Source organism: Schizosaccharomyces cryophilus, assembly GCF_000004155.1.
Source record: "Schizosaccharomyces cryophilus OY26 unplaced genomic scaffold supercont4.1, whole genome shotgun sequence".
In the NCBI taxonomy this organism is placed as follows: domain Eukaryota; kingdom Fungi; phylum Ascomycota; class Schizosaccharomycetes; order Schizosaccharomycetales; family Schizosaccharomycetaceae; genus Schizosaccharomyces; species Schizosaccharomyces cryophilus.
In genome coordinates, this window is record NW_013185624.1 from 1,687,670 (window position 1) to 1,702,878 (window position 15,209).

Sequence of the window (15,209 nt, forward strand, 5' to 3'; positions counted from 1 at the left end):
AACAAGTTTGTAAGCAATTGTCATTCAAATTTATTTATTTTTTCATTAATATAAAATTAAAATAAAGACAGACAATCCGAAGTATATTCGTTTCTTTTTTTATTATGTATTATTTTTCAACAAGTCATTATAATATTATACAAACATCAAGCATCACTTCTACTTGCAATTTTTATATTTCAAATCCCTCCATCGAAAATCATCCATAGCAATTAAAAGGCAATAGTTTCGGATGCAACACCCTTGGCGCGACACAGCGGACAAGAGTTCTGGCTCGAAAGTAACCATTTGTCAATGCACTCCCGATGAAAAAAATGGCTGCAACTCAATAAACGACGACATTCATCTCCCTGCTCGTAATCAGATAAACAAACCAAACATCTGTCATCCGGCTCAACGATCGAAAAAATTCCACCGGCTCGATCAACGTCTTTCTGCAAAGCAACGGGTGGCTTTACAGTTCCAATAATCGAATTCAAAAGCAGCATATCCTCGTAAGTAGGTGAATCCGTAAACAACGATGGAGCACGTAGAACGGGATGATTTTCAGGAAGAAAAGCCTCACGGACATAAATCGCCCAGCTTCTCGGCTGTGTATGCTCCGCAGAGATATGACTATGGTTATCGGAATCATCCAAAGATGAAATAGGTGCACCCTGTTGATTCGAAAGATCTGGCTGGTTCGCCGGCACGCGTTCCTGACCTGCATTTTCCTGTTCCGTCCTTAAATTCTCAAATTCATTGGATTGGTCTGACGATGATGACATATTCTGAGAATCGTTAGCCATAGAAGATAGGAAATCAGATGGATGCATCAGGTTTTGCGTTTCTTGATTTTGAACATCGTCTTCCTCATTTGTGTTCGGCCGTAAACTACGTATTCCAACAATGATGATCGGGATGACTACTTGACCTTCGTGGTTTCTATGGAGTGAATCGAATCGAAACGTTCGAAACAAATTAATCGAAGATACATCTTCATCTATTTCTTCATGATGTGTATTGTTCTCAGGGCGCATAGCTTCGATCAATTCACCAGAACGCAATAGAGTAAGAAACTCTTCAAACGTTTCATTTCCAGAATTCAATCTTTCCCCTGAAGACACTGGCGTCTGCAAAGGATTTTCTCTATGAGCAGTTGAAGAGTTCATTAAGACTGTCACCCAACCAGATGCCACTGAAAATATGAACCTTGAAAGCATAGCTAACTGACCGTCATTCTGTGCAGGTGCTCGTTCTGGCTGATTTTCATGCATATTGAGGTAATTCATAACACTTCTAGTATAGTTTTCCATATTAATATCATCAATATGCGTATGAGATCGTTCACTTGGTTCTGCATTACGAGGGGAATGGGTTGAATTCTCATCATGGCTGTTTACTGCGTTACCTAAAGCCGCAACATTTTGGTCAACATTCATAGAAGTAGACTCTTCTTCTCTTGCATTTTGATTGGTCTGATTCAGACTAAAGCCGTGTAAAGCCGCTATACTCGAACGGAATTGTCTCTCTGCACGCTCAAACTCCCTTTGAGCTAATTGAAAAGCCGATAATCGGGAAGGATCCTCATCTTGTAAATTCGGCTCTAAACTTTCCCTCATTCGCACCAAACCTGGGGCAGATCTAGGACTTAAAGACCGAATCGATGGACGCCTTTGACGACGCCCACTCGCCAAGTTGTTCCATGGTGGATTTCTTTCGGGAATATTCTCAACAGCAGATGCAGTAGTTCTTCGTTCATCTCTCAAATTTGGACGACGCTTTTCTCGGCTCCAGCCCAACATATTAGTCACTGAAGACAATCGATCCCATAAATTCCGGGATCGTGGATTATATACTCTCTCATTTTCGACATTTTCTTCTATTTCTTGAGGTCTTCCCCTCAATGCTTCTCTATTATTCTCCCGACTCGGTAAGGATCCTGATTGCCCCATTTGTGTATATTGTTAACAAGCACAAGCGTTTCTTCTTTGTCTGTGGTAGATTCTTTCCGTAGCAATGACTCCAAAAATTTAGTCCTCCTAATTAATAGATTTTATAGTCGTAGTACTTTCTATATTTTTACTTTTTTTATAATATTACGTTGTTGAAATGCGTGTTCCTCATATATAGACCGTACATCTGGTTCTTTGGGACTCTACAAGTGGGGTGCCCCCACTTGGTGCTCATGTCTTTCTGTTCTTGGTTAGTAGCAGCTACACTACTTTCAGACAGACGCGAAACGTAAACAATTAATTGCAACCGTTCTTTCTGGGGATGGTCCCAAATTTAATGAAAGGATTCTATCATACGTAAACAAAATATTACAGTGATGAAGATTGAAGAGCTTATTATTGATGGATTCAAGTCATATGCGGTACGAACCGTAATTAGCAATTGGGATGATCAGTTCAATGCCATTACGGGACTTAATGGATCAGGAAAAAGCAATATTTTAGATGCCATTTGCTTTGTCCTTGGTTTAACAAATATGAGCACAGTTCGCGCTCAAAATTTGCAAGATCTTATTTATAAACGAGGTCAAGCTGGTATAACAAAAGCAAGCGTAACAATTGTATTCAACAATCGGGATCCATCCACGTCTCCTATTGGGTTTGAGGATCATCCTCAAGTTAGTGTTACCAGACAAGTCATTATGGGTGGTACCAGTAAATATTTGATCAACGGTCATCGTGCTTTACAGCAAAATGTACAAAACTTGTTTCAGTCTGTTCAATTGAATATCAATAATCCAAACTTTTTAATTATGCAAGGACGGATTACGAAGGTCCTAAACATGAAGTCCATTGAAATTTTATCTATGATCGAGGAAGCTTCCGGAACTAGAATGTTTGAAGAGCGAAAAGAAAAAGCTTTTCGTACGATGCAGAGGAAAGAAGCTAAGGTAGATGAAATTAACACTCTTCTCCGAGAAGAGATCGAACCCCGACTTGCTAAATTACGATCAGAGAAAAAAACATTCTTGGAATATCAGCATGTGTACAATGACATAGAAAGGCTAAGCCAATTATGTATTGCATTTGATTACCATAATCTGTCGCTAAAGTTAGAGCATCTGGAGAAACAGGTTGGCCAAAAACAAAGCAGCATTGCAGAAACTGAATCATCCATTTTAAAATCTAGAGAGGAAATTAAATCCTTGGAAAAGAAAATAAAGGATTTAGAGAAGCTATGCTCCTCTCAGATGAGTTCTTCTTCTGAATATGCTTCATTGGATAGCCAGTTACAGGCATCAACCGAGAGAATCACCCGCCTTAGCACTTCTATTGAAATTAAGCAATCATCTATGCAAGAAGAGTTACAAAATCTTAGAAATCTAAAAGAGAAGCGGACGAAAGCCGACTCTTTGCGCGAAATGAAAGAGAAAAAATTTGAAAAATCACGTTTGCTATATGAGCAGAAAAAGCAAGGATACGAGCAAGTCCTAAATGCTGTCAAATCCCAAGAAGAGTTAATTTCTTCTTTAAGTACCGGTCTTTCTTCTAGCGAAGGTCATGAAATCGGTTACTCTAAAAAGCTACACGAGACTAGAGACGAATTGAACCAATTAAATGCCGAGAAGGAGATTGAACGTATGAAGCTTCAGAACCTTTCAAAAAGAATTTCTGAATTAGAACCGAGAAGGCTAGAAGCGAACAAACGACAACAGCAAATCGACAAGCAAGTTACTCAATTACAGCAAGATGTCACTAAAATAGAATCTCGTTTAGAAAAAGTTGCTCACGATTCCACCAAAGAAAAAATCTTACGGCAAAATTTAGACCAGTTGCGCAGAGAGAGAGAGCAGCTATCAGACGAGGTTGATACCCTTCAAAGTCGCCTGGCTTATTTAGATTTTAGGTACACAGATCCAATCCCTAAGTTTGACCGTTCAAAAGTCAAAGGATTAATCGCACAACTTTTCAGTTTAAACAAAGAGAATTATGGTAAACAAACGGCTTTGGAGATTACCGCTGGTGGTCGCTTATATAACGTTGTTGTCGAGAATGAAAGAGTAGGTGCACAACTCTTGCAGAACGGAAATCTAAAGAAGCGTGTTACGATGATCCCGTTAAATAAGATATCTAGCTTTGTTGCTTCAGCTGAACGCGTCGGAGCAGCGAAAAAGTTATCAAATAATCGAGCTTACTTAGCCTTAGAATTAATTGGTTACGAAGAAGAGCTTTTGCCAGCTATGCAATACGTCTTCGGTGCTAGTCTTATCTGTGATGATCCAGATGTTGCAAAGAAAGTAACTTTTCATCCTAACGTTCGTTTAAAAAGTGTGACTATAGATGGAGATGTTTATGATCCTTCTGGTATATTAACTGGTGGATCAGTGAACAAAACTGCCGGTCCCCTTTTACAATTACAAAAGCTCCGCGAAGTTTCTGAAAAGCTAAAAGATAAAGAAAGTGAATATTCTAATTTAAAGAACGAACTAGGGAAAGTTGCTTCTGGAAATGCTCAATTCCATCGGCTTGAGCAAGAACTTCAGTTAAAGCGCCACGAACTATCACTAATGGAGGAACAAAAAGTGAATGATCCTCTTTGTCGTCTTCTTACTGAATACTATGAATCTAAAGAGGAGTTGAATACTCTGCGCCGGAAAATGCCGAACCTAGACCAGAGCATACAGGATAAAGAAAATTCAATAAAGAAAATTGAGAAAGACATGTATGAGTGGAAAAACAATAAAGGATCAAAAATGACTGAGCTGCATGACGAGCTTTTGAAGTTGAAGGAAAAGTTGCTATCCAGTACTAGAAATGTTGAGGAAGCAGAAAATGAGTTAAACGGAGCAAAATTAGACAGAGAAAGCTTTAATTCTGAGCAATTACGCTTCAGTGATAATGTATCATTATGTGAAAATAGCATTTCCTTATTAAAGGATGAGCTAAGTGAATTGGAGCTAACCTTGAATGATCAGCAAAGACTCCGAAAATCACTTAAAGAAAAGCTTGAACAGGAAAGCCTACGGTTTTCTGGAATTAATGACGAATTGAATACCTTTAAAAATAAGCTGAAAGGCGTGGATTCTTATGTTAATGATTTACAACTGGCTAGTCAAAAGTTCAAGCACGAACATGACCGTTTGGAGCGTGAAAAGAATGTTGCAGATGTGGCATTGAGACAATTGGACAAGGAACATCCTTGGATTCAAGATCGGAAACAAAATTTTGGCCAAGAGGCTACGATGTTTGATTTTCGTGCTCAAAACTTACGACAGTGTAAAGAACAACTGAATGCTTTAAAACCGAAATTTGCTAGTATGCGGAAGACAATTAATCCAAAGGTAATGGATATGATTGATGGTGTCGAGAAAAGAGAAGCAAAACTCAAAGCGATGATAAGGACGATACATCGAGACAAACGTAAAATTCAAGAGACTGTCTATAGTATTGATACATTCAAAAAGAAAGCTTTGGAAAAAACCTGGATTGAAGTCAACGCAGCGTTTGGCGAAATATTTGACGAACTCCTGCCCGGTAATAGTGCTGAACTTCAACCACCTGAAGGAAAGGAATTTACTAGTGGATTGGAAATTCGAGTACGAATTGGCTCAATCTGGAAAGATAGTTTGGCCGAACTAAGTGGTGGACAACGATCTTTGGTCGCGCTGGCTCTCATTATGTAAGTTTCTTTTATCGTTTTCCATTTTCTTTTCTGTAGCAGATCATTCTAACTAATTTAGGTCTCTATTAAAATATAAACCTGCGCCTATGTATATTCTTGACGAAATTGACGCCGCACTAGACTTGAGTCATACTCAAAATATAGGACGCTTGATAAAGACAAAGTTCAAAGGGTAAGAAACATTTATAACTAATTGTGGTTTTCACGCGGCTAACAAATAATAGATCACAGTTTATTATCGTCAGCTTAAAAGAAGGAATGTTTACCAATGCTAATCGATTATTTCATGTACGATTTTTGGATGGGAATTCAGTCGTACAAGCAAGGTAAGGCCGTTCGGTATTTGTTGTTTTACTTTTTGTTAAAATGGGCGTTTGATCAATTCTTTGTATAAGGTAACATAATTTTCGCTTTTTGTATTTTTAAAATTATTTAATAAGATCACGGCTGCTAATGCTCATGAGTTGAACCTGTGTATATCATTTTATGATTCTGTAACACGATATCTAAACATTTAGGGTAGGGTTATCCTTGGATAGCTCTTGTTAGGTTGCTCATAGATTTCTTACCCTTTTCAACTTCGTCCTTGTGGGGTGAGCGTTACTCATTGTAAGCCTTATTTATCTTAAAAAATTTGCACTGTTTGCATGCTCTCGAGTTAGCAAGGATTCCAATAACCTTGCAGCAAGTAACTAGCTAGTACGTGTCAAGTGTCAATTCAAAGTGAAAATCATTGAAACACTTGGTTCAGAAAACTTTTCTGTTTGTGATAATTAGTCTTTAAAATGTCGCCAATTCTTGTTGTCGATCAAGAAAATGCTCAAGAATTTAATTCATCCTCTTTTGAAGGACCTGAAAAGTTGTTGGAGCTTTGGTTTTCAGCTCCGTTCAATCCTGGCTCTCTGAATGGAAATACTAAGTTTGGGTTGAAGAATGTGAGCCGTGATTTATGGGATGATATGCTTAGTCGTGCACAATGCAAAGTGCTTAGCGTAGTTTCTAGCAACGAGGTTGATGCCTACCTATTGTCTGAGTCTTCCATGTTTGTTTTTCCTCATAAAATCATTTTAAAGACTTGCGGAACTACTACACTACTGGCTAGTTTACCGCGCCTATTGGAAATTGCTTCAAGTGTTGGATTTACTCATCCTCTGCGCACATTTTATTCGCGAAAAAACTTTTTGTATCCTGAGCGTCAACTTGCTCCTCATACTAGCTGGAATGACGAGGTTCGTTATTTACAGCTTTTCTTTCCTAAGGGTTCTTCTTACGTTGTTGGTCCTACGAACAAAAATCATTGGTATTTATTTTCTGATGTCGCTGATGAATCAGATTTGTTTGAGAGCTCTTTGGATCCGGAAGATGAGACTTTGGAGGTGCTCATGACAAACATGTCGCCTGAACGCTCTTTGCAGTTTTACGCTCCTTCTTTGGACGTTGTTCATCAATCTAAGGGTGAAGATTATATGAAGCCACAAAACTCTGATCAACCTCTACTCTCTACTGGTCATATACTTGGGACGTATATGGCTGAGTTGTCTGGAGTTAAAGAATTGTGTAGCACTAAAGATGGAAAATCTGTCCTTGATGCTTTTCAATTTGAACCCATTGGCTTTTCCTCTAATATGATTTACAAGGACCGCTATGCTACAATTCATGTTACTCCTCAGGATCACTGTTCTTATGCTTCTTTTGAAACAAACGTTTCTAAAACACAATTTGGTCGCTCTACTATGGAAACCATTGAAAAAGCTGTCAAGACTTTTGGAGCCGGAAATTTCAGCCTTACCCTGTTTCAGGCTAAAGGATCCGCCCACGAAAAGCAATTATATGAGAAACTTAAACATTTCGAATCTTATAAGCGTGAAGAATTCATTGTATATGATTTCCCTGGGTACGAATTGGTGTTTGCTAGCTTTTCCTCTGTTTAGTGTTCTATTTCTGTACTCTATTAAAAATTTAGATTAATGAATCTCACATTTTTAATTGGCTGATAACTTCTATTCGATGTAGTATTGATAATTGAAAACATGACAATGAGTGAGTTGTATTAGATTACTACTAACTATGCAATGGAAGATTATATATAGTAATTCTATCGTTTAATTTCATTAATAAAATACCATAACAGTATCGTTTTTACGATTCGTACTCTAGACATAATTGATATGAAATAAACTAAGGGGGATCTTAACAAAATTTCAAGACTTCTTATTCGCGGTTAAATCTTCATTTTCAGATGAATTTATGACATCTTCCAAGGATTTCATTTCCATGGAATGACGACGACTGTTGGAGGGAGGTAAGCGCTCATTTTCAAGATCTAGTTTACGAGCATCATCAAAAGAATTAATAGCGTTTTTGATACCTTCCGCTCCAAGCATCAAAGTACCAGCAGGTAATCGTCTATTTTCCGACATATTTTTTAATTCAGAAACGCTTTCACGTTCTTCACGAAGAACACTAAAGACTCGTGAAATCCTTCCAATTGCCATAATTTTGCTTCTGATAATCTGTCTTCGAGCTTCAAGGTCGAGCTCTGTATCTGATTTTCCTGCATCCAGGCATGAAGGTAATGTGACTTCGTCTTCGTCTAGAGGATTATCATATAGTTCTTCTTTTGAACAGATGTTTAGCATAGATATCAGCATTTCGGTCACTTTTTCGCCGACAAAAGGTAAACTCCAAGTAAATACGTTCATAAAGTTAGGAAGCCAATAAGGATGTGGCGAACAATTGAATTGTCGAATATTCATAATGTTATTTTCATACTTGAGAACAGCCGCTTTATTATTATACACATCCAAGTAATTAGGGGCGGAAAATATTGTCATTAAAGAAGGAAAGCCAGTAGACTTTGTTTTTCGATACATACGGTATCCTACATCTTGGGCTTCGTGTGCACGAATTACTGATAGCAAGTTATTGTTTTCAAGAAACGAGCACACCGCAGGATAACTGTAAAAGTAAGAACAGCCACGAACATTGTTGTGAATATAATGCTTGCTGGAAGTCTCTGAGCCAAATTCTTCTAGAGGATCGGACCATAACAAATCACACATCAAACCATGGGTAGGAGGCTCACAAAAACGATTAATCATACGAATGTCATTAAGGGTATGTAACTCGGGGGAAAGACCTCCGTGAACACACAGGAATTGTTTATTCATAATAGCAGCGAGAGGAAGCGCATTGAAAGACTCTAAGCATGTCTGATATACTTTTGCGTTGTATTTATGGGTGCATTCGAGCTTGAAGGTGAAATAATCAGTCAAATGAGCACATTCATGGTTGCCACGAAGTAACCAAAAGGTATTGGGATACCAAATTTTTAAGGAGTATAGATATAGTAGACACTCAATGGAGTAATAACCCCGATCAACATAATCACCTAAAAAAAGATATTGCGTATTATCTGGATTTCCACCGACCTCAAAGAGCTTCATGAGGTCGTAGTATTGACCATGGATATCGCCGCACACTAGCCATTGTTAGTTGACAATCCAAACAAAAACAAAAACTAGAGAAACAATTCAAGACTGCTCGAATTGAGTAACTCCATACCTGTTATAGGTGCATCAACCTCAATTAAATTCTCTTCTGTCCTGAGAATTTCAATTGCCTGTTTTATGATATATAAACATTGTCCTTCGGACAGTCTTCCTTCACGAATAAAATGGTTACGAAGAAAGTGTAAATCAGGCTTCCCTGGCTCATTGATGTCAAAGAACTCGGCGTCCGTAGGTACATATGCAGCAGGTGCCTGAACATCTGCTATTGTTAACAATTGATATTTTATCTTAGAAGAAAATGAATTCATGTTGTAAGAATGCACATACGCTTTACAATTCGGTCCTGTGTGCTCACACTGTTACCGTCTTCTTGGACAAAGATTGTAAAATCATGAACCGGCGCTTTGTTCTTTTGACGAATCGCTCGCAAAATAGGATCTTCCGAATTATGGGAGTCCCCAGACATCATAATGGATACAGTTTATTCTGCTAAATAATTGATATTGGAAAAGGGAAAATTCAATTGATGGCTCATAGCAACAATCCAATAAATAGCGCAGCGTTACGAACTTCTTATGAAATTTTAGGAGGTGTACCACGTTTAGTATCTAATTTTACGAACTGCTAATTATCTTACTATGATTATTATATCGAGAGGTATGTTCCTTCTCGTTTTTATGGGAGAAGCGATAGTATGCTGGTAAATTGAGACTTGTAGTAGTAATCCATGTCATCCATATTTATGAAAAAATAAACAAAGATAAAGCGAACTAAACAAATAAAAAAAATCTGTTAAATTTCACTTGGTAGAAATGATTGTAATGCTTTTCCTCAGCGTCCTTGAAATAAGTCCCTTGAGCCCGAGTTTAGGAAACAATTGTAAGTAGTCAAAAATTGGGAATATAGGAGAAAGTTTCTGTTGGTTTTCAACGTAAAGAAACGAATATTAGCATCAAGAGATGGTTCATTAAGTGATTTCTTTTTTGCAGCATGAAGGGTTATTTAATGAAGGAGATAAATAATTTAGCTAATTAACCACTCCTCCAATTCGTAAATAAAATAAATCAATAAATTTAAGTACTGGTTTTTTTGGTAAGTAAAACGGTGCTAGGTCAAAAACTCATATACTAAAAGCTCGGTTTTTAAGCTAAGCCGGTGAAACGAAGTAGGATTTCTTCTATGAGTTGGGTGTTTCGTTGAAGATGGGGAGTCTTGACATATTATAAAGCCAATCAATACTTATTCTACCTTTTTTCTCTATAAGGATTGTGTAAAGGTAAATTGCATTTTCTTCTATGTTCAATATAGAGACGATAAGTGGGTATAAAAGACAAAAGTGTAATTCAAATAAAGTAAGCAAAGGATATGAAAGAGAAAGAGAAAGAGAAAGAGAAAGAGAAAGAGAAAGGGAAAGGGAAATATAACTTGTTGGCGATAAAACAATGTATCGGTTCAAGATAGGCTTCACAAAAATAGAAATCTAAGATCGTGGAATCGATTTTATGTTGCTGTAAAATAACGGTCAAATTAGATCGGTGAAAAAAATGGTACATCAATAAAGTCATGAAAAGAAGTTCTTCTCAATTAAGACTTAGTGGAAGGTTCAGAAGAGGAATTTTGCCTAGAATTCTCATTAGAGAGTTTTTGGGTAGAAGCTGACTCCTCGGTGTTAACTTTATGGAAAGGTTTCAGGATATCAGAGGCTTCAGGATACTTCTTCTGCTCACGAACACCATTCATAATACTTGTGAAGGATCGAAGGAAAGATTCATTTTGAGGAGCGGTTTTTTGATCCACTGCTGGAACCTCTGGAAGATCCAATTTGTTTCGTACAGATTGATTCTTTAACAACAAACCCTGGAAAACACTAAAAATATTGCTGGGAACCCAATACATGAAAATGGCCATCGGGAAACTCATAGTGAAAATAGGACTAGCAGCACACAACAACCTGAAGAAGCGTTTCATTCCTGGTGCCATTGCTGCTTTATTGGTTCCTGTTTCACTACCAGCTTCAATGTTGAAAAGCATCAAAAAACCGTTCAAAATTGGGAAAACGGCATAAGGATCCGCCTTTGTTAAATCTTGCACCCAGAGAAATCCACCTTCAGTAAGACCGTCGACAGGTACACCGGCCATACATTTTAAAGCATAGAAAAAACTTATAAATATCACGCCTTGAACCATAGGAGCAGAAAGGAGGCTCAAAGGATTGACGTTGTTTGAACGATATAAGTCTTGAATTTTGCTAGTTGCTTCTGACATGCCAGTACTGTTATTCTCTGCTTTGGCCCTTTGTAAGGTAACCATATGTTGAGAAACTTGAGGATTGATAACTGCTAATTTTGAAGAAGTTCGTATCATATTAAGCATTAAAGGAAGAACAGTGATACGCATTCCGATAGCCATGGTAGCAATGGAAGCCCACCAAGGCATACCTGACCAAACGTGAATGGAATTCACCAAGCCTTGTAAAAGGTTGTGAGGCCATAACATAGATGAGGCTATAATCATACTATTCGAATAAGTGGCACTACGGTCAACCATACTTTTTGCTCCATTCCTGAGAGAAGTCAAAAGCGAAACATCACGAGGGTTCTGAGATAGAGGCTTACGTTGAGCCACGTTAGTTTGTTGAAGATCCGAATGCTTTTCCTTTTGAAACAATCTAAAATGTCGTCTTTGTAAAACATTCACGGGGACTATTGATGGAGACTTAACAGAAATCAATCCCACAAACGATCGAGCACAAATCTTATTGTGAATGGTCAACATATTCAATGTCTTTAACGTTGGCAGGCGTCTTCAATGTGAGCCAACTACGGTAAGTTTGGAGAACTTGAACACGATTCGAGGGTCTCCTATACAAAGACACTTACACAAATTCTTTTTCTAAAAAAATTTTTCGTGTAGCAAGATGAGTGTAATTCTTAACGAACGAATCAGTCTCTTTCCACGGATATGCGGTTTGTGGTTGGCAGAAAATTTGGCGGGACCAGATAACTTAAAAGCGTGACCTGATTTAAGGTAGTTTCGCTATTTATCGGCAATAAACAAACAATCAAAAAGAGCACTCGAAAAAATGAAAAAAAAAAAAAACACTTTTCTTATTTGCCCTTTTAATTCTAATACTACAACGTTCTTCCGATTTCTAACTTAACGGAATTTATTCGAACTTTACATGCCGAAACGATTGATGAAGGAGAAAGAAAATGGAAACTAAGTATATGTCATGAACAAAAACTTTTCCGTTTCATTCATAATTAGCATACCATAATCTAGGGCAAACTGGCCGCATAAGTAAATAATACATGTGCATGTGTGTTGTGCAATTCACATGCAAAACAAACTGAAGGTTCTTTCATACCAAACAATCTCACCCATAGACATTTTCAAATATGGAAAATGTGGAGGGTCTTATTATAATCCCACTTTTATCCATTGTATAAGAATAAATTTAAGTTTTAGCTTAGCGATTTAGAAAGCAGTTACAAAATTGTTATTCGCTTCTATTTTCGTCCCCACAAGGTTCCAACTGAACAACGCAAAGTTCTAAACGATCAACAGTATTCCTCTTATTATACACATCTTTTGTATAATTCGAATCGTCTTAAATTCTAGGGCGATACCTTGTGATTTTGTCTTCGTTTATTATGGGAGTAGCAGAGTCCAGGTATGTAAAAAGAGAAAAGACATGATCCTTAACTATCTTGAAATAATAATAAGTTTCCGTTTTTGTAAATTCTAATCTTTGTAATTTAGACTATCATTCAGAAGTTCTCTTTTAGCATTGCTAAAAAAGCCAGCAAACCCAGAAGATTACCATTATGTAAGTTACTGAAACAAGTGAGTTGTATTGCTTACAATTTGACTCAAAGGTCTTCAATTGTGTGATCAATGATAACGATGTATTTTCTCTCTTTTTCCCCAAAGAGATCCGCCAGTTTTGCGAAGGCGAAGAATTCTCTCAACTCGCATTGTTAGTGCAAGTCTGCCTATGGAACATTATATATTATCAAAAGAACGCAAAGAAAAGGAATTACATTGAAGCAAAGAAGCCGTGGGTTCTAAATAGTGCCAGAATCTTGACAAGATTAATCCCTTATTTATACGAGTCTAGGAAATCCCACTCATGGATTCGTGAGTATTTGTCTTTTTCTCCAAAAGACGCTTTTGAGAAAATGCAGTCTGATCTTGATGTATCGAGTTTTTATCCGGATTTTGATTTACCTAGTGAAGACTCTCTTCTTTCTGCACTCTTGAACTCCGTTTTTCAAATTTGCTTCCTACCTGGTTTATGTCTTTCCATAATGAGCGCTGATGGGGAGAAAATATGGTCTTCAGGTCTTGTATTCCAAAAACTGGGAAATCCACCTTCTTACGATCATCAAAGTCATCAACTAACCTTGATTCGTTTTCTTATGGTGCTTATATCAGAACCGCTTTATCAATCTCAACATCAAATGGATCTAAGTATCTTGGAGCACATTTTAACCTTAAACGATAGAAATACCAATATCAGGTTGATTTGTTCTTTAACCAACACATCTTTCATCAATTCTGCTTCCTGGTTACCCAACTTGCTAAATAAGTCATCGGTTGTACTAAGACGGTATTCAGCTTTATTCTTGCTACAACTTATCTGTATTCCGAAACCTAAAACTGTCTCTATAAATGCCGTTTTGGATACTTTGAAAAAACTTCATCGATCAGAAGACCTTCGTTTGTTAGCTACGTCCCTTTACAAAACCATATCACTTCCTCTTAAAAACTCTTCGAGTTTGATATCAGTTTTCCAAAGTTCCAATAGCGACTTGGAGGAAGCTTTGATATTCTTCTTTTTACTTCTCACTAACCACTTTCGGTTTGCAAATGAACTTGGGAAACTTCCGTTTCTTATTGAACTAATATCTTCGCTTTTATACATATTTATCAACTATGATTCAGACGATGAAGCAAACACTGGGTTCATAGCTCAAGTTGCTGGATATTGTTTACAGCAAATATTGAGCAAAAAGGAGCTAATTGAATCTATTGCTAAATGTCATGCTTCTTCCATGCTTCCCCCTACTTCCCAAAAATTTCCCATTTATGAGCTTAACATCACAAATTATATTTTATTGGTACGATTCTCTTCCCCATGCATTGAGCTGATACTGACGTTAAATAGACTTTGATTATACACATTAATGATGGTCATCATTCCCAGCATCTGGCTTGCCTCATAGTTTCGAACATCTTATTGAATTCCTCTAATTTACCTTTGATGACTTTAGAGCATCTCATAACTCTCATTAGTCAGTTTTTCCAACCAGAGGTTTTATTCTTGAAAAAGTCAAATGCAGTCTTATCTAGACGCCTTCTTTCAGGTTTACTTATTATAATTTCACGGAATTTAGATGGTAAGAAATACTTTTGTGTTCGATCTATACTCACCTTTTTGTTGTAGAAAATTACCTCATAATCAAAAATTTAAAAGAAAACGCGAATCGTTTTGAGCCAATGGTCACTTGGACGAACGAAGATTTTGATGAATCTTTGAGAAACTATAAATCCGGCCATCCTGAATTTACGGAATCAGATTTAGTCTGGGTAAGCAATTTCTGTTTTTGTGTGCTAACCATTTAGTATCATGCATGGTTTTCTGAGTCTAAAATTCCTCTTTTACGGGAGTTATTATCTTCTGAGAATGGAAAATCGTTATTGATGGACCCGCTAAACATTCAAAGTCTTGAAGTTGAGCCCTGCTATGTTGACTATAATACTAACATTCAAGAATGGATATTTTTGAATTTGTGGAGAATCACTTTAGGCCAGTGCTCTAGTAATGCTTCTGTTGCGTTGTCTCCCTGGTCCGGTACAGCCGTTACACTATTTTCAATTCGCGAGGAACCCCAAGCTTCCCCAGCGTCACAATTTTTACAAAACTTACAAAATAGATTTCTATAAGATTATGTATGCTACGATTCAAAAAAGCTTTTAGACTGAAGTTGGCTTTACACGATCTTTTTTTTGTATGCAAACCAACAAGTTCAATAAAAATTATATATTATACAAACTAAACGACATTAATTAAAGAGG

General features: G+C 37.2%; 6 protein-coding genes across 6 annotated transcripts; 3 read left to right on the forward strand and 3 right to left on the reverse strand.

The window, feature by feature from the left end:
* Positions 1 to 50: 50 nt before the first annotated feature.
* SPOG_02953 (ubiquitin-protein ligase E3) lies at positions 51 to 2,097 on the reverse strand. Its single transcript, XM_013165614.1, has one exon. The coding sequence runs from the start codon at positions 1,932 to 1,934 to the stop codon at positions 213 to 215; it is 1,722 nt and encodes a 573-aa protein (XP_013021068.1). The 5' UTR covers positions 1,935 to 2,097; the 3' UTR covers positions 51 to 212.
* Positions 2,098 to 2,215: 118 nt separating this feature from the next.
* SPOG_02952 (condensin complex subunit Cut14) lies at positions 2,216 to 6,138 on the forward strand. The gene is made up of 3 exons (XM_013165613.1): positions 2,216 to 5,613; positions 5,675 to 5,788; positions 5,841 to 6,138. The coding sequence occupies exons 1-3, from the start codon at positions 2,312 to 2,314 to the stop codon at positions 5,944 to 5,946; spliced, it is 3,522 nt and encodes a 1,173-aa protein (XP_013021067.1). The 5' UTR covers positions 2,216 to 2,311; the 3' UTR covers positions 5,947 to 6,138.
* Positions 6,139 to 6,158: 20 nt separating this feature from the next.
* SPOG_02951 (S-adenosylmethionine decarboxylase proenzyme Spe2) lies at positions 6,159 to 7,752 on the forward strand. The gene has a single exon (XM_013165612.1). The coding sequence runs from the start codon at positions 6,402 to 6,404 to the stop codon at positions 7,545 to 7,547; it is 1,146 nt and encodes a 381-aa protein (XP_013021066.1). The 5' UTR covers positions 6,159 to 6,401; the 3' UTR covers positions 7,548 to 7,752.
* On the reverse strand, positions 7,664 to 9,628 carry SPOG_02950 (calcium-dependent serine/threonine protein phosphatase calcineurin). Its single transcript, XM_013165611.1, has 3 exons — positions 9,456 to 9,628; positions 9,181 to 9,387; positions 7,664 to 9,097 (listed from the first exon to the last, which is right to left on the reverse strand). Exons 1-3 carry the CDS (start codon positions 9,595 to 9,597, stop codon positions 7,818 to 7,820), a joined length of 1,629 nt encoding a protein of 542 aa, XP_013021065.1. The 5' UTR covers positions 9,598 to 9,628; the 3' UTR covers positions 7,664 to 7,817.
* An 11-nt stretch (positions 9,629 to 9,639) lies between these two features.
* SPOG_02949 (inner membrane translocase Oxa102) lies at positions 9,640 to 12,101 on the reverse strand. Its single transcript, XM_013165610.1, has one exon. The coding sequence runs from the start codon at positions 11,901 to 11,903 to the stop codon at positions 10,713 to 10,715; it is 1,191 nt and encodes a 396-aa protein (XP_013021064.1). The 5' UTR covers positions 11,904 to 12,101; the 3' UTR covers positions 9,640 to 10,712.
* Positions 12,102 to 12,664: 563 nt separating this feature from the next.
* On the forward strand, positions 12,665 to 15,206 carry SPOG_02948 (dymeclin 2). The gene is made up of 6 exons (XM_013165609.1): positions 12,665 to 12,801; positions 12,891 to 12,957; positions 13,007 to 14,251; positions 14,299 to 14,530; positions 14,578 to 14,720; positions 14,757 to 15,206. The coding sequence occupies exons 1-6, from the start codon at positions 12,782 to 12,784 to the stop codon at positions 15,075 to 15,077; spliced, it is 2,028 nt and encodes a 675-aa protein (XP_013021063.1). The 5' UTR covers positions 12,665 to 12,781; the 3' UTR covers positions 15,078 to 15,206.
* Positions 15,207 to 15,209: the final 3 nt, after the last annotated feature.